This window comes from Anolis sagrei, chromosome X (genome assembly GCF_037176765.1).
Source record: "Anolis sagrei isolate rAnoSag1 chromosome X, rAnoSag1.mat, whole genome shotgun sequence".
Taxonomy (NCBI): Eukaryota; Metazoa; Chordata; class Lepidosauria; order Squamata; family Dactyloidae; genus Anolis; species Anolis sagrei.
The window spans coordinates 80,251,836-80,273,853 of record NC_090034.1 but is presented as its reverse complement, the minus strand read 5'-3'; the positions used below and the strand labels follow the sequence as shown (position 1 = coordinate 80,273,853).

Here is a 22,018-nt window from a genome sequence, read left to right as displayed (position 1 = left end):
GGGAGCAGCTCTGACGTTAACTCTTTCGGGGACAGACATCACTGCCCGCCACAAAAATAAAAAGTTTTCAAAGTCTCTATTTTAGGGACCTGCAAAAGAGACGGCACTGGTTTCCCTGTTTTTCTCCTGCGGATGAAGAACATTAAATGGAGTCTCTGCCTTGATTTGCTGTTCAGGCCAACCCAGATTCTTCACTTGTTTGCCTACATTATGCAATGTAAACTTCTGTCTGTCAATAAATCTCATTTAAGAAAGGAAATTGGGATATAATATAAATGAATTTATATTATATTTATATTCATTTATATTCATTCATTTATATTCATTTTATTATATATTCATATTATTTATATTTATTATTTATTATATTTATTATTTTTATTATTTTTATTTATTATATATTCATATTATTTATTTTATATTCATATTATTCATTCATTTATATTCATTTATTCTGAGCCCCCGGTGGCGCAGTGGGTTAAAGCACTGAGCTGCTGAGCTTGTTGATCGAAAGCTGGCAGGCTCGATTCCAGGGAGCGGCGTGAGCTTCCGCTGTCAGCCCTAGCTTCTGCCAACCTAGCAGTTCGAAAACATGCAAATGTGAGTAGATCAATAGGTACTGCTCCGGCGGGAAGGTAACAGCGCTCCATGCAGTCATGCCGGCCACATGACCTTGGAGGTGTCTACGGACAACGCTGGCTCTTCGGCTTAGAAATGGAGATGAGCACCACACCCCAGAGTCAGACATGACTGGACTTAAGGTCAGGGGACTACCTTTACCTTTACCTATAAATGAATTAATATAAGAAATGTATTTTTGTATTGTTATTCATGGCCAGAATCACTGGGTTGCTGTAAGTCTTTCGAGTTGTATGGCCACGTTCCAGATGCATTGTCTCCTGACCTCACAACCTCTGAGGATGCCTGCCATAGATGCAGGCGAAATGTCAGGAGAGAATGCTTCTGGAACATGGCCGTACAGCCTGAAAGACTTAAAGCAACCCAAATGTATTTTTGATAAAAAGGCCTCTGCCATCTATATATAAATAAAAATGTAATGTTCGTTTGTGGGATTAACAGAACTCAAAAACCACTGGACAAATTGACACCAAATTTGGACACAAGACACCTAACAACTCAATGTATGTCCTTCGCTCAAAAAATTGATTTTGTCATTAGGGAGTTGTAGTTGCTGGGATTTACAGTTCACCTACAATCAAAGAGCATTATGAACCCCACCAGCGATGGAATTGAACCAAACTTGGCACACAGAACTCCCATGACCAACAGAAAATACTGGAAGGGTTTGGTGGGCAGTGTCCTTTGGTTTTGGAGTCGTAGTTCAGCTACATCCAGAGATCACTGTGGACTCAAACAATGATGGATCTGGACCAAACTTGGCATGATTTTTCCATATGTCCAAATATGAATACAGATGGAGTTTGGGGGGAAATAGATCTTGACATTTGGGAGTTGTAGTTACTGGGATTTATAGTTCACCTACAATCAAAGAGCATGCTGAACCCCACCAACAACAGAACTAGGGCAAACTTCCCACACAGAACCCCCATACTTAAGGCCATCCAGTCCAACTCCCTTCACCAGGGCAAGAAAATGTAATCAAAGCACTCCTAACAAAGACCCATCCAGCCATAGATATATATGATTCACATACAGAGAGATATAGTATCATAGATTTGAAAGGGACCCCTAAAGAAGGACAATTATATGTTGCATGTTCCAAAGTAGGCAAACCAGACAGTCTCCACATCCAACACTGACAAAGAAACAGCAAGAAATACTGTTTACCCACAAGCATAAAGAAATTACATATATTAGAAACCAACACTTTCTCATCACTTTATTTCCCGATCACCAGACTGGGCCACAGCAATGCGTGGCAGGGGACAGCTAGTAATAAATAAATTAGGACCAATTTATTTGACTTTTCTTGCCCTTCCTTTCAATAGGGTTCAGTGTTATCCATGGTTCCGCCTATCCATGCAAAGTCTAGAAATACATTCCCCGCAGATATGGGGATCATATTGTACTGACGCTATGATAAGTCAATCATTCGGCATTTGCTGAAACTCGGGTTTTTCCTGTTGTATCCATTGAGCAAAGTCAATTCTGGCACAGGTTATTGAATCATGCTGCCTTCGGATCATACGTTAGACAGCTCTTCCTTTTCCCTTGAAGGCAAATCATGCGTAATGTTGCCAGAGCATCCTTCATCCTTACAGATGTTTCCTCCGGGATTTATGGAAAATCTCAGGGCAGTTCTCCCTTTGTGTCCTATGGTCAAAACTGGCCATCCCAGAAAGCAATATGGGCCTGGATTTGTTTATTTGGAGACCTCAAGGCAGTGAGGAAGAAAGCCAGACCAAAGAGAAAGCCCTAAAGGGAATTTTGTCGGTTTTCCTAAATTTTGGTAACTTTCTCTGAAGGCTTTCTTGGTCAAGTTTCTTCAGGGAAGATGTGTTGTCAAAGGTTTTCATGGCAGAAATCACTGGGTTGCTGTGGGTTTTCCGGACTGTTTGGCTATGTCTCAGAAGCATTCTCTCCTGACGTTTCACCCACATCTATGTCAGGCATCCTCAGAGGTTGTGACGTCTGTTGGAAACTAGGCAACTGAGGTTAATATATCTGTGGAATGACCAGGGTGGGAGAAAGAGCTCTTACCTATGGCAAATAGCAACATTTGCCTCAAACAGATGAGTTCTTTCTCCCACCTTGGACATTTCAGATATTGATACACCTCACTTGCCTCATTTCCAACAGACCTCACAACCTCTGAGGATGTCTGACATAAATGTGGGTGAAACATCAGGAGAGAATGCTTCTAGAATGTGGCCATACAACCCGGAAAACTCACAGCAACCCAGTTCTTCAGAGAAGGTTTGTGACGATTGCATTTCTCTATTGCTGAGAAAGTTAGATTATGGCCCTGGAGACCATGAATCAACTTGTTGGACAAGTCACACTCTCTCAGCCTTGGAAGAAAGCAATGGCAAAAACCCTTTCAGACAAATCTTACGAATTAAAACAGTAACAAGTTTGTTTTAAAGTAAAGGTAAAGGTTTCCCCTTCACATTACATGTAGCTGACTCTGGGAAATGGTGCTCATCTCCATTTCTAAGTCAAAGAGCCAGTGTTGTCCATAGGCACCTCCAAGGTCATGTGGCCAGCATGACTGCATGGAGCACAGTTACCTTCCCGCAAAAGTGGTACCTATTGTTCTACTTACTTTTGCATGTTTTTGAACTGCTAGGTTGGCAAGAGCTGGGGCTAACAGCGGGAGCTCACCCAGCTCCCCGGATTCGAATCACTGAGCTTTCAATCAGCAAGTTCAACAGCTCAATGCTTTAATCCACTGTACCACCAGAGGCTCCGGGGTGCATCTACGTGTCCAAATTAATGCAATTTTCACACCACTTTAACAGTTGTGGCTCAATGATATGGAATCATGAGAGTCATTGTTTTCCAAGGCTCCCAATAAGTCAGAAATGGCTTGAAAGCACACAACGACATGGAAATTGGTCAATGGAGAAAAGCAAAAGTATCTCCAAACAAATTTTGCTGAGAAATCCGTGATCATACAACAACAAAGGTCGAGAGAGTGTGACTTGTGCAAGGACATTTCTATTACAGAAAGAGGATTTGCTATATTCTAAATCCAAAACCCAAAACAGTGCTGGATCTGCTCCCATTTTTCATCCATACTTGAGTAGAGTTACTGTATCTCAGACATGGGCAAACTTGGGCCCTCCAGGAGTTTTGGACTTCAACTCCCACAATTCCTAACAGTGGCTGCTAGGAACTGTGGGAGTTGAAGTCCAAAACTCCTGGAGGGTCCAAGTTGGCCCATACCTGCTGTATCTGAAGGCAGGAATCTTCAGCACTTTGCTTACCCAATGGATAGTTTGGACTAAAATCAGGAGCGGATTCACCATCCCATTGGCACAGAAGCCACCATCTGCTACTTGCTGCTCAAACAAGGTGGAGGCTCCCAGTGCCCTTGTAAGAGCGCCAAGACTGCATAGGTAAAAAAAAAGAAAGAAAGGCTGCATACAAATTTAAGTTGTCATTATGAGAATTACAACTTTCGTTCTTCACAGGAAGAGGCATCCCTATTTCTCATTTCGCAGGGAGAAAAAGTCACCCGGCTTTTTAAAAAACAGAACATAGAGGAAGATCTAGATCTCAGCTCCTGAAAGCGGGCTGCCAACTTGGATCTTGGCCCCAATCCTATGCCATAAGGAGCAGCAGCTGGATCCAAAAACACTAAATGAGCAAAAACATTCCCATGACTTCATCACAATCCAAGAAAAAGCTCAATTGCTCTCATGGGTTGCTTTTAAAGGTACAGGAGCAAGGCTGGTAGGAATAGCTGGCCACCAAAAGTCTAGAGCAGGCATGGGCAAACTTCGGCCCTCCAGGTGTTTTGGATTTCAACTCCCACCATTCCTAACAGCCTCAGGCCCTTTCCTTTTCTCCCTCAGCTGCTTAAGTGGTTAAGTGGTTAGGAATGGTGGGAGTTGAAGTCCAAAGCACCTGGAGGGCTGAAGTTTGCCCATGCTTAATCTACGCTGTTGAATTAATGCAGTTTGATGTTGCTTTTCCCGCTTTGGCTCCATGCTGTGGGATTCTGGGAGTTGTAGTTGTACAGGGTTTTCAACCATCTCTGCCAAATATGGCTAGTACATCATGGGAACTACGAGTCCCAGAACTCCATAGCATGTAGCCGCAGCAATTAAAGTGTGTCGAACTGCATTCATTCTATAGTTCGGATGCATCCCTTTGCTTCAGATTCCTTGACTTCAGCCTCCACCCAGAGTAATGACCGAGCCAAGGCACATAAACTCTTTTAATGGTTCTAATGCCTTCACCTTTTACTTTAGGATCCCTCAGTGGTGCAATGGGTTAAACCCTTGTGCCAGCAGAACTGGAGACCAACAGGTCAGAGGTTCGAATCCAGGGAGAGCATGGATGAGCTCCCTCTGTCAGCCCCAGCTCCTCATGTGGGGACATAAAAGAAGCCTCCCACAAGGATGGTAAAACTTCAAAACAGCAAGGGCCCCCTGGGCATTATTATTATTATTATTATTATTATTATTATTATTATTATCATCATTATTATTATTATTATCATTATTATTATTATTATCATTATTATTGGAGCCCATGGTGGCGCAGTGGGCTAAACCCTCATGTTGGCAGGACTGATGACTGACAGGTCAGAGATTTGAATCCAGGGAGGGCGCGGATGAGTTCTCTCTCTCAGCTCCAGCTCCCCATGTGGGGACATGAGAGAAGCCTCCCACAAGGATGGTAAAAAAATCAAAACAGCCAGGGGTCCCCTGGGCATCATCATCATCATCATTATTGGAGCCCCTGGTGGTGCAGTGGGTTAAACCCTTGTGTCGGCAGGTCAGAAATTTGAATCCAGGGAGAGCACGGATGAGTTCTCTCTGTCAGCTCCAGCTCCCCATGGGGGACATGAGAGAAGCCTCCCACAAGCAGAGGCGGCCCTAGGTAATTTTCAACAGTAAGCGAACAGTATTTTGGCGACCCCCCCCCCCCCCAAACTAATCACTGAAATATATTTTCTGTTTGTCGTGGGAGTTCTGTGTGCCATATTTGGTTCAATTCCATCATTGGTGGAGTTCAGAATGCTCTTTGATTGTAGGTGAACTATACATCCCAGTCAACTACAACTCACATATTGTCAAGAGCGCCTCAAGAGCACCCCTGGGCAAAATCAACTATACTGCAAATGCTTACTTTGCGTAATGGGTTGAGCCGCCCCTGCCCACAAGGATGGTAAAACATCAAAACATCCAGGGGTCCTCTGGGCAACGTCCTTGCAGACAGACAGAAGCATCTTGTAGTTTCTCAAGTCGGTCCTGACACACACAAAAATCATTTACTTTAAAGTCATCTGTGCTGCCTATTTTTGGGTTTTTCAGTGTTTGCATTTAGAAGTGAGCTGTGAGTCTAAATATGCAACAGGGCAAAGAGGGTGGCTCAAAGGGAGAGCATGCCTTTGCCATTGTCTCTCTCCCTCTGGCGGTAACTGTAGGTATCCTTTGCAATTTGCAAGGCAAACGGGTTCGAATTGCGCACTCGAAAAATCCCTGAATGTTTCACCCGAAGCATTTCTGATCAGTAATCAATCAGGATTTGCATAAATGGCTTGCATGCCATCCAGCCCAGCAAAGCCTTGGCTTGCATATTTAAGATATTGCGTGCGACAGGCGGAGCTTTTCTCTGTCAGATTCAACGGTGGCTTATGCAAAGCTGGGGTGTCCAGACACCCCTTTTTTATCACAATGAATCAGGAATTCCACTTGATGGGAAGGATAGTGAGTCTCAGATTATGGCTCTGGAGAGTCGAAGCCCCACTCATTCATCCGTGGGCAAGTCACACTCTCTCAGCCTCAGAGAGAAAGGCGACTCCATGATAGGGTCACCTTGAGGTCTCCATAGGTCAGACACGACTGGAAGGCACACAACGAACAAGGACTTTCTCAACCCTAGTGTAAATGGGGATAGTAGGACCTCATCACATTGAGATATGCTCAATTTCTAAGACTCTTTGAACACAATTCCAGATGGGTCCTATCCCATGATGTTTGCCCCATTCCATCAGTAATCTGTTGCAGAAAGAGGATTGTAATTGCGGTTTTTTATTAAGTATGGTTGTATATGTTGCTGAGCTGCTGTTTCGATATGTGATTGGAAAATGAGAATGCAGTCCAACAGCAAAATCTCACGAGAACGGGAACTTAAGACTTCCAGGCTACATCAGTGCAATATTATATATCTATATCTGAGAGATAGAGAGATGTACAGAGGCATTTGAATGGATTGGGAGAAGCCAGCCTTCTGTGGTTTGATGACTCAAAGTGTAGTATTTTCTAAACATAAGAATCACAGGATACAGGTGTGATGAGGTGGGTATGCATCCTGTCTCAACAGAGGATGCACCCAGTCCTAAAAATATACAGGATGTATACTAATATCCCAATGTGATAAGGTCCGTAGTTGCATTGTTTTCAGACTTGACAAGACTCTCCATCTTTTCCTCCTATAATTCTAGAAGCCTTGGAAGCACTAAGGAATCAGGAAGGTTACCAACATTTAGAAGGGAAAGAGACACACATTCTTCTGCCGTTGGACCATTCAGGTCCGCAATAACCTGATATTGAATACATGTATATACATATAAGGCAGGAATTCACCATCAAAACAGAAATCCACCACAACAACAACATATGTTGTCGAAGACTTTCATGGCCGGAATCACTGGGTTGCTGTGAGTTTTCTGGACTCTATGACTATATGTTCCAGAAGCATTCTCTCCTGACAGATAGATGGCCATCTGTCAGGGGTGATTTGAATGCAATATTCCTGCTTCTTGGCAGGGGGTTGGACTGGATGGCCAATGAGGTCTCTTCCAACTCTTTGATTCTATGATTCTATGATTTTGACCACATCTATGGCAGGCATCCTCAGAGGTTGTGAGGCACTTGCCTAGTTTCCAATAGACCTCACAAGCTCTGAGGATGTGTGGGCAAAACGTTGGGAGAGAATGCTTCTGGAACATGGACCTACAGCCCGGAAAATTCACAGCAACCCAATGCCAGCATGGTTTAGTGCAGGGGTCCTCAAACTAAGGCCCGAGGGCTGGATACGGCCCTCCAAGGTCATTTACCTGGCCCTTGCTCAGGGTCAACCTAAGTCTGAAATTACTTGAAAGCACACAACAATCCTATCTCATCAGCCAAAAGCAGGCCCACACTTCCCATTGAAATACTAATAAGTTCATATTTGTAAAAATTGTTCTTCATTTTAATTATTGAATTGTTTTAAAGTGGTTTTTGCACTATAAATAAGATATGTGCAGTATGCATAGGAATTCATTCATACTTTTTTTTTCAAATTATAATCCAGCCCTCCAACAGTTTGAGGGACTGTGTTCTGGCCCTCTGTTTAAAAACTTTGAGGACCCCTGGTTTAGTGGCTTGAATGTTGGCCTATGAGACCCGAGTTCAACTCCCCACTAAGCCATGGAAACTCACTGAGTTAACTCCACTGGGGCTGGATCTATACTGCTATATAATCCAGTTTTTGAATCCAGATTATCTGCTATGAACTAGATGATATCAGTCTACACTGCCATACAGTCCAGTTCAATGCGATTAATCTGGATTCAGAAACTGGATTATATGGCAGTGAGGATGGGGGCTGCGTCACACGCTGGCAACCTCGACGTAAAGCCATGGCAAACGCTCTTGAGTAAATCTCTATTACCGCACATTGGGGTCAACCCGAAGGCACATCGCAACGACAACAAACATCTTTTCAGATGGACACGCTTCACTGGAAGTGGTTTGTGGACGAAGAATATGTTTATGCCCCTGAACTGAAGTTCTGCTGAGGAAGTGTTTTGGGGTGAGTCACTTCACCCCTTTGCCTTCGAATGATGCTATTATTCCCTGAGTCAACACAACTAAGAGGTTGGACCTCCCTTTTGGAAGACTTCCATATTCTGCATGATAAAACAGAACCCGAACCCGTGCCAACAAACACACATGTCACAACTGATGCGTGTTTCTTCCCCCGAAACTACATGCCTTTTAAAGTTGTGTTTCCTACTCCAGAATGGAAGGACGAAAACTGTGCTAAATCCCATTGACATCCATGGGGTTGCTTTCTCTGCTTCAATTCACAATCCATAAAATGCCATATATTAAAGTAGGACCATATAGGAGTCCCAACACCAAAATGCAAGGATGAAATCCTGTGCCTATTCCTATGCAGACCTCTCAGTGACATCTCATTGACACCCATAGGGTTTATTTCTAAGCAAGGACACACTCTGCTCCAAATCACAATCCATAATCAATGTCATTTATTAAAATAAGACCCTGGTGGTCCAGACCCCTGGGGGGGGGGGTCACAAGGGGGTATCAAAGGGGTCGACAAAGACCATAAATAAACACAGTATTTTCTGTTGGTCATCGAGGATCTGTGTGGGAAGTTTGGCCCAATTTTATCATTGTTGGGGTTCAGGATGCTCTTCGATTGTAGGTGAACTACAAATCCCAGCAACTACAACTCCCAAATGCCAAGGTCTATTTTCCCCAAACTCTACCAGTGTTCACATTTGGGAATATTGAGTATTAGTGCCAAGTTTGGTCCAGATCCATCATTATTTAAGTCCACAGTGCTCTCTGGATGTAGGTGAACTGCAACTCCCAAACCCAAGGTCAATGACCACCAAATCCTTCGAGTCATGGGAGTTCTGTGTGCCAAGTTTGGTTCAATTTCATCATTGGTGGAGCTTAGAGTGCTCTTAGATTGTACGTGAACTATAAATCCCAGCAACTACAACTCCCAAATGACAAAATCAATCCCCCCCAATCCCACCAGTATTCAAATTTGGACATATTGGGTATTTGTGCCAAATTTGGTCCAGTGAATGAAAATACATTCTGCATATCAGATATTTACATTACTATTCATAACAGTAGCAAAATTACAGTTATGAAGTAGCAACAAAATTATTTTATAGTTGAGGGTCACCACAACATGAAGAACTGGATTAAGGGGTCGCGGCATTAGGAAGGTTGAGAAACCCTGCTTTAGATATTTTGCAAAAGAGATGCATGGAAGATGTTCTGCGGCAGCAAAATGTTTAAACTCTTCGAGTCAACCTCTTTCACAATATTTTGGGAAATAAAACCAGAGGGAGTTTCCCAAACACAGCACACTTTCAATGCAATCGACCTTCAAAGGGTATTTATAGTGCAACCCCCGAATCTGTGGAATCGATATCCACAGTTTCCTTTATCCACGTCCCGCAAAATATGTCCTTTCTAGGCATTTTCTAGGTCCTCCAAAGCAACTGTATGATATTCCCAGACCCAGAGTCCTTCATTTCAACTATTTCCAACTATTTCCAACTATTTCTAGCTCCAGCAGAGAAGAGCTCTTTGCCCCACCCCAGCCATTCCACAGATATATAAACCCATTGTCCTAATTCCAACAGACCTCACTACCTCTGAGGATGCTTGCCATAGATGCAGGCGAAACGTCAGGAGAAATGCCTCTAGAACATGGCCCTATAGCCCGAAAAAACCCACAAGAATCACATAAGAACTGTTCCATTCTCTTCCAGAGAATGGAAACTAACATCATTTTCAACTGCTGTCATTCTCAATTTATGATCCTGCTCAAATTAAAGCAATTGGCTTCCGAGTGAAAGGAGAAAAGGGATTGTTTTTTAATCAGTGAAAATGTTGCCAAAAGCTTCCTGGATCTCCCCCAGAATCACCACGGGTTTACTTAGTGCAAAATAATAAAGTATTAAAGGCGATACGCACCGTAAAAGCTTTCTGCTATGATTACAAAGATTGGCCAAACCACAATGAAAAAGCACGGTATGATCCTTTGATCATTTCACAACGGAATCCAAAACTTTCCACCAAATCCTTTACATACTTTGGGAAGTAATTCTTTAAAAAGCCATCCACTTACTCAATCTCGTTCGACATGTTCCTCCAAAGATCTTCCAGTGCTTTGCCAGGAAAAAAATAAATAAATATAGATCTCGATAGAGCTGTATCTTCCGAGACTGGGCTTCCCGAACCTCGCCTAGTGCCTTCCAAAGAGAGACATCACCTGTAAAGTGAAGAGGCTGGAATCAGGTTAGAGGTTTATGTTGTGCAGGCATTTCTTCTGACAGGTAGTTAATCTCCAGCTCTGGCTTCTGATTGGCTGAAAGGGACAGGTGCCAGGAGACAGGTACACTCCAGCAGGTGCAGCCCTTAACCCTTTGCAAACCCCCCAAAAAGCCAACGGGATCCAGGCATTTCCAAGCAGGTAGAAGGAGACGCAAAGGAAAATTCCTTCAGGGTGGAAGGAGAGGAGGAGGAAATAAAGGGTGGCCTTGTGAAGGGAAGATTTCCGTGCTTCTTTGCAGGACTTTTCGGGGCACCTGCCTCATTGGAAGATGCATCAGAAAACAAGTTGCCCATTTTTGGAACAAGATTTGATTTCTTATGGCACTACTACCCAGAAAAAATCTCCAAATTTAACAGATCCTTTTCAAACAAATGCTGGAAATGTCAAAATGAGACAGGGACATACTTCCACCAATGGTGGACTTGTAAAAAAATTAAGAAATATTGGAGAGAAATACGTTTAGCAACACAAAAAATCCTAAAAATCAACTTTCCATCATCACCTGAAATGTATCTTCTGGGCATTTCCTATCCAAAATTTACTGTGAATCAAGATAGGATATTTTTTCTAGTAAGTACAGCTGCTAGGATAACTATAGCTAAAATATGGAAACAAAGAGACACTCCAACAATTGAGGATTGGATCCTAAAAATATTTGATATAATACAGATGGACAGTTTATCACAATGCCTGAACAACTCGTCAAAGACGACAAATTGGGAGGGTTTCAAAGACTTTATAACAGCCAAAAAGAAGATGACACTTATGATAGACATATCCAGCATTTGAAGGAATCCCAAATATCAAAGCAACGCCGGTAACTACAGAACGATAGATGTCACCAACTACAATACTGAACTCTTTGAAGATGATGGGAAGTCGCAGCACGGGGAAGGGGGGTGTTGGTGGGGGGGGGGATACGTGTTATTTGTTAGTTTGTTTATCCGTTTGATTTTATCTATCTCTGTGTTTTGTCCTTTCTCTTTCTTCTTTTCTGTGTTTCACGTTTCACGGAGCTTTGGGATAGCTGTATGGTCTCATTGATCTTTGTCTATGTAACAAGAAAATGTACACAATAAAAATTATAATAATAATAAAAAGATTTGATTTCTTATTACAGGGATATTTTGAAATTCATTTTAATTAAAGATATTCGTCCTAGTAGGGATAAATTGAGATGGTTCCATTTTTGAAGGTCTTTTTGAAATCTTCTTCCATATCATTTCATAATTATTTTTTTAAAAGCTGAGCATTTCTCGCTGAAAGCCAGATTCCTAAATATTTTATTTTCTTTACACTTTCTACCCCAAATTGTTTTTGAATCCTCTCTTGTTTTTCTTTCTCTACATTTTAAAATAGTAATTTCATTTTTTTCATATTCATCTTGAATCCGGCCACTTTTCCAAATTCTTCTATTTTGGTAAACCAATTCTGTAAGTTTTTATCTGGGTCTTCAATTATTCCTAACAGATCATCTGCGAATGCTCTGATTTTATATTCAAATTTCCCAATTTTAGCTCCTTTAATATTTCCATCTTCTCTATTTTTTTTCATCAAGACCTCCACAGCCATTATGAATATCAATGGGGATAGGGGACACCCTTGTCTCGTGCCCTTCGAAATATCAAATTCTTGTGTCATGTGGCCATTTATCTTAACTTTGGCCTTTTGCTGGTTATAGATTGCATTTACTGCATTGTTGAATTTTTCTCCCATATCCAATTCTTGTATTAATGTCTTGAAAAAATCCCAATTCAGATTATCAAACGCTTTCTCAGCATCAACTGATAAGATGGCAAATTCTTTTTGGTGGTTAATCTCATAATATTCCAGAAGATCCAAAACCGTGCGAATATTTTCTTTCATATGTTTATTCGGGAGGAACCCCGTTTGTTCCTCTCCAATCCAGTCCTTTAAAAACTCTTTTAGTCTTGTGGCCATAATGTTTTCAAATATTTTATAATCCGTATTTAACAAAGAGATCGGTCTATAATTCTTAATGTCCGTGTCCAGTGTTCCTTCCTTATGCATTACTGTGATTTCTGCTTCATTCCAGGAGTCTGGTATTTTTTGGTATTTCATTGCCTCATTTAGGATATCATCTGTATAGATGGATGAAATTGAGTCCATGCACAAATTCAGGGCAAGACAGCAGCTGTCTGGATTCAGCTGTCCTTTGTGGTTGTACCCAGGTTGTTACTGTTTGTTACTATTATAGATAGAGCCATGGGAAATTCAGGGCAAGACAACAGCTCTTTGGATTCAACTGTCCTTTGTGGTTTTACCCAGGTTGTTGTTGTTGTTGCTGTTATTATTGTTACTATTATAGACAGAGCCATGGGAAATTCAGGGAAAGACAACAGATCTCTGGATTCAACTGCCACTTTTGGTTGTACAGTCCCCAAAAGGGTTGTACAGTCATCGTCGTCGTCGTCATCATCATCATCATCATCACCATCATCATATTATACCTAACAAGATTAGTACCCAGCGAACATAATCACCATGCTGGCTTTTGTATTTGATCACACCTCGGATACTTCCCAAGTGTCTAGGACTGTGTGATGTATCCGAATAATGTGTGCAGATCCAAATAGGGTGGCATCTTGCAACTACAGATTATTATTATTATTATTATTATTATTATTATTATTATTATTATTGGGTTGTTGTAGGTATTTTCGGGCTATATGGCCATGTTCTAGAGGCATTCTCTCCTGACATTTCGCCTACATCTATGGCAAACATCCGAAGAGGCCTCACTACCTCTCAGGATGCTTGCCATAGATGCAGGTGAAACGTCAGGAGAGAATGCCTCTAGAACATGGCCATATAGCCCAAGAAAACCTACAACAACCCAGTGATTCCGGTCATGAAAGCCTTTGACAATTATTATTATTATTATTATTATTATTATTATTATTATTATTATTAAGATAGATAGATAGATAGATAGATAGATAGATAGATAGATAGATAGATAGATAGACAGATCCATGGGAAAATTCAGAGGAAGACAAGAGCTCTCTGGATTCAACTGCCCTTTGTGATTGTACGCAGGTTGTTGTTGTTGTTGTTGCTATTATAGATAGAGCCATGGGAAATTCAGAGCAAGACAACAGCTTTCTGGATTCAGCTGCCATTTGTGATTGTACTCAGGTTTTTTTTCCTACTACTGCTACTACTATTATTACTATTATGGCTATTATTATCACCATCATCAGATAGGTGACAGATAAATAGATATGTAGATAGATAGAGTGAGCCATGGACAGATAAATAGATATGTAGATAGATAGAGTGAGCCATGGGCAAATTCAGGGCAAGATAACAGATCGGTGGGTTCAACTGCCCTTTGTGATTGTACGTACCATTTTTGCACATAAAGCATTCTTGCTGCCAGGCATGTAGCCGGGGGGGGGGGGGGGTGGAGGCTTGGGGGGCTTCAGCCCGCCCCCCCAAAATTCTCATGGTGGTCCGTGAGAAGGCCTTACTGGTACATTATTTAAACTGTTATGTTTATTCATATCATGATCTGATCACCATGCTCAATATATCCCATATGCATGGGGGTATTGGAGCAACGATACAAAAGGTTTGCTATGGTAGACCCTCTTTCACTCAGACTCAGCCCGCCCGCCCCCCCCGAACCAAACTCATCCCCCCCCCCCCCCCCCGAAACAAAATCCTGGCTACGGGACTGCTTGCTGCTGAAAACATCGTGTAATAACTTGATATTCATATTTTTGTTTGTTCATGTGGATGTCCCCATAAAAAAAGTTGCACCTAGTTGTCTTCTGGTAAGATCTCTTGTGTCAAATGTTGATTCTGGTAATTTTAAGATGGGAAGCTTTTCACGTCTGTGTGTTGTCCTAGTGTGCATCTATGCTGCAGAATGAACGCAGTTTGGCCCCACTTGAACTGCCCTGGCTCAAGGATATGCAGTCCTGGGAGCTGTAGTTCTATGGGAAGTTGTAGTTCTACAGGGCCATTAGCTTTCTCTGCCGAAAGACTTTTGATGCCTCACTGAACTACAGACAGGGGCGGCTCAACCATTACGCAAAGTAAACATTTGCAGTATAGTTGATTTTGCCCAGGGGCGCTCTGGAGGCGCTCTTGGGGGAAAATAGACCTTGACATATGTGAGTTGTAGTTACTGGGATATATAGTTCACCTACAATCAAAGAGCATTCTGAACTCCACCAATGATGGAATTGAACCAAATATGGCACACAGAACTCCCAAGACAAACAGAAAATATATATCAATGATTGGTTTGGGGGGGGGGGGTCGCCAAAATACTGTTTGCTTACCATTGAAAATTACCTAGGGCCGCCTCTGACTACAGATCCCAAGACTGCATAACCTTGAGCCTTGGCAGTTAAAGTGGCATCAGACTGCATCTATTCTACAGTGTTGATGTGCCCTTGAACTCAATTGAAGCAAGCAGAGCAGAAAAGAAGGGTGGGAGGAGCAGAGAGAAACCAGGACATTGTAAAGTCAGCTGAGAAGTGGGATGGCAGAGGATCAATGGGGTTTTTCCTTTTGTCCTGATGAGTTAATGGGATGCAGACAACTTTTTGTAGCCAAAAGAGGGAAAGTGGGAGGAGAGGGAAACTGGGGCGTTTTATAAGCAGCTGAAAAAGTGTGATAAGAGAATTAATCGCGATTGTCCCTGATTCATCGTGACAATTGAAAAGTATAATATATGCAGAACTGAGGATCAGCTGGTGATTTGAATGCCAAATCAGGTAACTGTATGATAATGCGGTTTTGCAATGTGGGCCATTAGAGTGACTCAGCCCGAAGGTGCCTTCCAATGCCTCCCATTAAAAGGTGGGTCATATTAACATCTCAAAGGAGTGGCTGCAATCACTTTGGGTGCATCTAGAAGGCAGAATGAATGAACGGGCAGTTTGACACCGCTTTAATTGGCAGGGCTCCATGCCATGAGATCCCGGGAGTTGTCGTTTTGCAAGGCCTTTGGCTTCTCTGCCCAAGAGTGCTACAACTCCCAGGATCCAAGGCATTGAACCATGGTAGTCCAAGCAGTATCAAACTGCATTCATTATACAATGTAGTTGCACCTCCCTGAATCGGTGCCTTGTCCTTGCCCAGTGTTTGGCTTCTCGGCCGCCGTGTGTGTCTTACTTTGTGGCTCTCTTCCAGTCCTGTCGCTGGGCTTAAAGGCTCGGTGCTAAGGCTGGGTGAAAATAGTTTAAATAGTTCAAATGTTTGATTTTAAAGACTCATAAAAGAAGGCTGCAATCTGGGCAGCGCAATCCCCAAACATATTGACTCAGGGGCAGTAAATCCCACCAAAGTTCATTGGGATTTATGTCCAAATAAGTGAGCTCAGGCTTGCAGTTTTAGTGGCTTATCCAGGTTGAGTAATCGAACCCAAAAGATTGGGTTTGGCATTGGGAAGAATAGCAAGAGAGCCTCATCCGATTCGAAGGGTGCATCTACACCAAGCATGGGCAAACTTGGGCCCTCCAGGTGTTTTGGACCAAGTCCCACAATTCCTAACAGTCTCAGGCCCTTTCCTTCCCCCCCTCAGCCGCTTAAGAAGAAAAGGAAAAGAAAGGGGCTTGAGGCTGTTAGGAATTGTAGGAGTTGAAGTCCAAAACACCTGGAGGCAGGGGTGGCTCAACCCATTACGCAAAATAAGCATTTGCAGTATAGTTGATTTTGCCCAGGGGCGCTCTTGAGGCACTCTTGGGGGAAAACAGACCTTGACATATGCGAGTTGTAGTTACTGGGATGTATAGTTCACCTACAATCAAAGAGCATTCTGAACTCCACCAATGATGGAATTGAACCAGATATGGCACACAGAACTCCCACGACGAACAGAATATATATATCAGTGATTAGTTTGGGGGGGGGGGGCGCCAAAATACTGTTTGCTTACCGTTGAAAATTTGTAGGTGCACTACAAATCCCAGCAACTACAACTCCCAAACGTCAAGGTCTATTTTCCTCAAACTCCACCAGTGTTCACATTTGGGCATATTGAGTATTCGTGCCAAGTTTTGTACAGATCCATCATTGTTTGAGTCCACACTGTTCTCTGGATGTAGGTGAACTACAACTCCCAAACTCAAGGTCAGTATCCACCAAACCCTTCCAGTATTTTCTGTTGGTCATGGGAGTTCTGTGTGCCAAGATGGGTTCAATTCCATCATTGGTGGGGTTCGGAATGCTTTTAGTAGGTAAACTATAAATCCCAGCAGCTACAATTTATTTATTTGTTTGTTTGTTTATTTAGAACTTTTATATACCGGTCTTCTTGACCTCCAGAGAGGGACTCAGGCCAGTTTACAACAAGATTCATAAACAGTAGTTTAAAAACATCACATCATATAACACACTAATACATAAAATACATTAAAAGCAATCTTATAGTTACATAAAGCCAACTCGTCCAAAAAGAAATCACAATTCATTACCATCCGTCCGTGTGGTCAGAAGTTCTTGACTCACTCATGCTAAATGCTAAATGCTAAACTCCAGAGCCAGGTTTTCACCAATTTTCTAAAAGTCAGGAGAGAAGGAGCAGTTCTAATCTCCAGTGGGAGAGAGTTCCAGAGCCGAGGGGCCACCACTGAGAAGGCCCTGTCCTCGTCCCCACCAGACGCACTTGCGAGGATGGTGGGACCGAGAGCAGGGCCCCTCCAGAAGATCTTAACAACCTTGATGGTTCATAGGGGAGAATCCGTTCGGACAGGTAAACTGGGCCGGAGTCGTTTAGGGATTTATAGGTCAACAATTCCCAAATGAGAAAATCAATCGCCCCAACCCCCCTCCCTCCCAGTATTCAAATTTGGGCATATTGGTATTTGTGCCAATGTGGTCCATTGAATGAAAATACATTCTTCATATAAGATATTTACATTACGATTCATAACAGTAGCAAAAATTGCAGTTATGAAGTAGCAACGAAAATAATTTTATGTTTGGGGGTCAGCACAACATGAAGAACTGTATTAAGGGGTCATGGCATTAGGAAGGTCGAGAAACACTAATCTATTGGATATAGATAAAAGAAACCATGGATAATAATAATAATTTAAGTGAAATGCCTCCGAATACTGTAACGTTTCAATGGCCGACTATGAAAACACTTAGAGAGAAAGTATTTCCAGTGATATGGATAATTGTGGATATACTGTACATACAGTCCCAGACTTATAAACAAGAGAAGTTCTGTAGGTTTGTTATTAAGTACATTTTTAAGTGTAACTTCAGATAGATAGATAGATAGATAGATAGATAGATAGATAGATAGATAGATAGATAGATAGATAGAAGCTTTGGATAGCAGAGGGAAGGTTTAACACCCTGTGATGTTTCCTTTGCTGACTGTGACCCTGTTCAGAAGATCTCACCTCACTTTCCGTCCCTGTAATGACTGGACTTTGAAAAATGGTGGAAAGAAGGATTTGTGATAGAGCTTTATTAGACACCCTGTCCCCCTTGATAATAACTTTTCCAGGAGTGGATTTCACTTCCAAGGAGTATTTATTTATTTATTATTTACGGTATTTCTATCCTGTCTCTTCTCTACCCCCGAAGGGGGACTCAGGACGGCTTACATTGGCAGCAATTCGATGCCGTTACATGTAAACAATGAAATACAGTAACCGTTACGTACAAAAACCATTCAACCATTAAAATACATAAAATACATAAGCCATTAATTAAAAACAGTACGTAAACCATCAATTGAACAGTAAAACCGTATCCTCAAATATATCACCTTGCCAATCGATTCCCAATCAAAGTGCTGCTTTATGTTTATTGTCCGAAAGCCTGGTCCCAGAACCACGATTTCAATTTCTTCTTGAATGCCAGGAGGGATGGGGTCAATCGTATTTCATTTGGAAGTGCATTCCACAAGCGGGGGGCCACAGCCGAGAAGGCCCTGTCTCTCGTCCTCGGCCACAGCCGCATTTGTGATAATGGTGGGATCGAGAGCAGAGCCTCCCCGGATGATCTTAAGTTATGAGGTGGGACATAGAGGCAGATGCGTTCGGACAAGTAAGCTGGGCCAGAACCATAGAGAGCTTTATTCCTATTGTCTCACCCTCGTTCTTAACTATGTAAAGGTAAAGTTAAAGATTTTCCCTTGACATTAAGTCTAGTCATGTCAGGCTCTGGGGGTTGGTGCTCATCTCTGTTGTCCATAGACGCCTCCAAGGTCATGTGGCCAGCATGACTGCATGGAGCACCTGCTGAAGCGGTACCTATTGATCTACTCATATTTACCTGTTTTTGAACTGCTAGCTGGGTGGAAGCTGGGGCTAACAGTGGGAGCTCCCCGTGCTTTCCGGATTTGAACCATTGATCAAGTTCAGCAGCACAATGGTTTAGCCCACTGCACCACTGGGGCTCCTCTTAACAATGAGTCAAAGCAAATGTTTATAACTCGGGAACTGCCTGTCTATAAATCCCATAAAGACCCATATTTTGACGGTCCTATTATTTTGCATGTTGTCCAACCTTATTTTGTTTACAACTCTTTTCGTGATGACTGGCGCGATTGCATCTTCGTCGCTCCCATCGCAAGCCCTGCTCTCCGAAGGTGGGTCCCCCTTCGCCTTGTGTGGGTTCCCCTTCGGAGCAGCGAGGCCCTGTCTTGGCAAAGGCTGCGATTGTGGAGTCAGATTGATGCAACTGAAACAAAACTCAGGGAGTCTTCCAGCACTTCCCAGCCTCCTGGAGAGTTTCTGTGTCACCCACACATCGCCCCGAACGAGAGCAGGCAAAGCCGAGGAGGGCAGGGCCGTGAGTCACTGGGCCGTGGGCAGGGATGCCAGCCGGGGATCGGAGGGGAGACATGTCAGGACACGAAGCCCAGCAGAAGGCAGGGAAGGTGCCTCCTCCTCCTCTTCCTCCTGGGCTTTCTTCGGCTTCAACTCACCTCCTCCCTCCACAAGGAGCTTTAACCAACAGAGCCAACCCTTTGCCAACCCTTAGCACGGTACCGTATTGACTTGAGTTTAATGCGCCATCGAATCTAATGCGCACCTCAATTTTCATAACCTGAATGCAATGCGCAGAGGCAAAAAGTGCACTCTTCGCAATTTAGAGCATCAAAGCTTCCAGCGAGGAAAAGAATAATTTGGGTGTATCTCTGCTGTAGAATGAATCCACTTTAATTGTCTTGGTTCAATGCTGTAGCACTCTGGGACTGTAGTGTCTTTGGTTTGTCAAGGTCTTGAACCTTCTCTGCCAAAGAAAGCGGATGCCTCATCAAACTACAAATCCTAGGATGGCATAGCATTGAGCCATGGCCATTAAAAGAGAGATGACAGGAGCTCCAACTGCTCTTGAAGCACCTTTCCCTTTTGATTTGGCTCAGCACTATGACTATTGTATGGCACGAATGTAATGTGCACCCTAATTTTGGAGAGGCAATTTAGCCCCAGAGGGAGCTTGTCATTCCCTTCCTCTGAAGCTGAGAAAGTGTGACTCCCCCAAGGTCACCTCTGTGACAACCTTTTCTTGGCAAGAGATATCAAGAAGGTGCTCACCATTGCGTTCCTCTGAGGCTGAGAGAGTGTGACTCCCCAAAGGTCACCTCTATTACAACCTTTTCTTGACAAGAGATATCCAGAGGGTGCTCACATTGCCTTCCTTTGAGGCCGAGAGAGTATGACTCCCACAAGGTCACTTCTGTTGCAACCTTTTCTTGGCAAGAAATATCCAGAGGGTACACACCATTGCCTTCCACTGAGGCTGAGAGAGTGTGACTCCTCCAAGGTCACCTCAGTTGCAACCTTTTCTTGGCAAGAGATATCCAGAAGGTGCTCACCATTACCATTCTCAGAGGCTGAGACTGTGACTACTCCAAGGTCTCCCAGTGGTGTTTTGCCATAGGTGGGACATGACTTGAAGGATTCGTTTTCCTCCTATCATGATCCTAAAGAAAGTGCGTCACAAGGTTCTCTTGATGAGAATCGTCCCAAATGGGTTTGCTATTGCCTTCCTCTATGGCTGAGGGAGTATGGCCTAAAGTAACTCTGTCACAGCCTTCTTCTGAGGCTGAGAGAGTGTGGCCTAAGGTTCCCCCCAATGCATTCCTTCGTCGCTCAGAAATGGCTTGAAGGATTAGTTTCCATCCTATGGTGGCCATAAAGTAACTCTGTTGCAATCTTTGCTTGGCAAGAGATATCCAGAAGGTGTTCACCATTGCCTTCCTCTGAGGCTGAGAGAGTGTGACTACTCCAAGGTTGCCCAGTGATGTTTTGCCATAGGTTGGACATGACTTGAAGGATTCATTTGCCTCCTACCATGACCCTTACAGGGTTTTCTTGGCAAGATTTGTCCTGAATGGGTTTGCTACTGCCTTAGAATCATAGAATCATAGAATCAAAGAGTTGGAAGAGACCTCATGGGCCATCCAGTCCAACCCCCTGCCAAGAAGCAGGAATATTGCATTCAAATCACCCCTGACAGATGGCCATCCAGCCTCTGTTTAAAAGCTTCCAAAGAAGAAGCCTCCACCACACTCCGGGGCAGAGAGTTCCACTGCTGAATGGCTCTCACAGTCAGGAAGTTCTTCCTCATGTTCAGATGGAATCTCCTCTCTTGTAGTTTGAAGCCATTGTTCCGCGTCCTAGTCTCCAAGGAAGCAGAAAACAAGCTTGCTCCCTCCTCTCTGTGGCTTCCTCTCACATATTTATACATGGCTATCATATCCCCTCTCAGCCTTCTCTTCTTCAGGCTAAACATGCCCAGCTCCTTAAGCCGCTCCTCATAGGGCTTGTTCTCCAGACCTTTTATCATTTTAGTCGCTTTCCTCTGGACACATTCCAGCTTGTCAATATCTCTCTTGAATTGTGGTGCCCAGAATTGGACACAATATTCCAGGTGTGGTCTAACCAAAGCAGAATAGAGGGGTAGCATTACTTCCCTAGATCTAGACACTATGCTCCTATTGATGCAGGCTAAAATCCCATTGGCCTTCCTCTGCGACTGAAAGAGTATGGCTTCCCCAAGGTCATTCGGTCTGTTTTGCCGTAGGTCAGAGGTGACTTGAATGGTTTGTTTCCATCCTATCATGGCCCTAAAGTAAGTGTGTCATAGGGTTTTCTTGGCAAGATTTGTTCAGGAAGCTATTGACCATGGCCTTCTTCTGTAGCTGAGGAAGTGTGGTTTCCCCAATGGATTTCACTGTAGGACAGAAATCATCTGAAGGCACACAACGAGAAGTCACATCGGACCTTTTTTGACCCTAAGGCAAACCTATCAAAGGGTT

General features: G+C 43.2%; 1 protein-coding gene across 1 annotated transcript in view; it reads right to left on the bottom strand.

Annotated features, from left to right (window-relative positions):
• The window catches only part of GRHL3 (grainyhead like transcription factor 3), a 67,686-nt gene extending 56,948 nt beyond the window's left edge, over positions 1 to 10,738 (bottom strand). The window contains exon 1 of the mRNA XM_060784253.2: positions 10,546 to 10,738. Coding sequence (XP_060640236.2) covers positions 10,546 to 10,562 — 17 coding nt within the window. The 5' untranslated portion in view covers positions 10,563 to 10,738. The remainder of the gene's footprint in view (positions 1 to 10,545) is intronic.
• Positions 10,739 to 22,018: the final 11,280 nt, after the last annotated feature.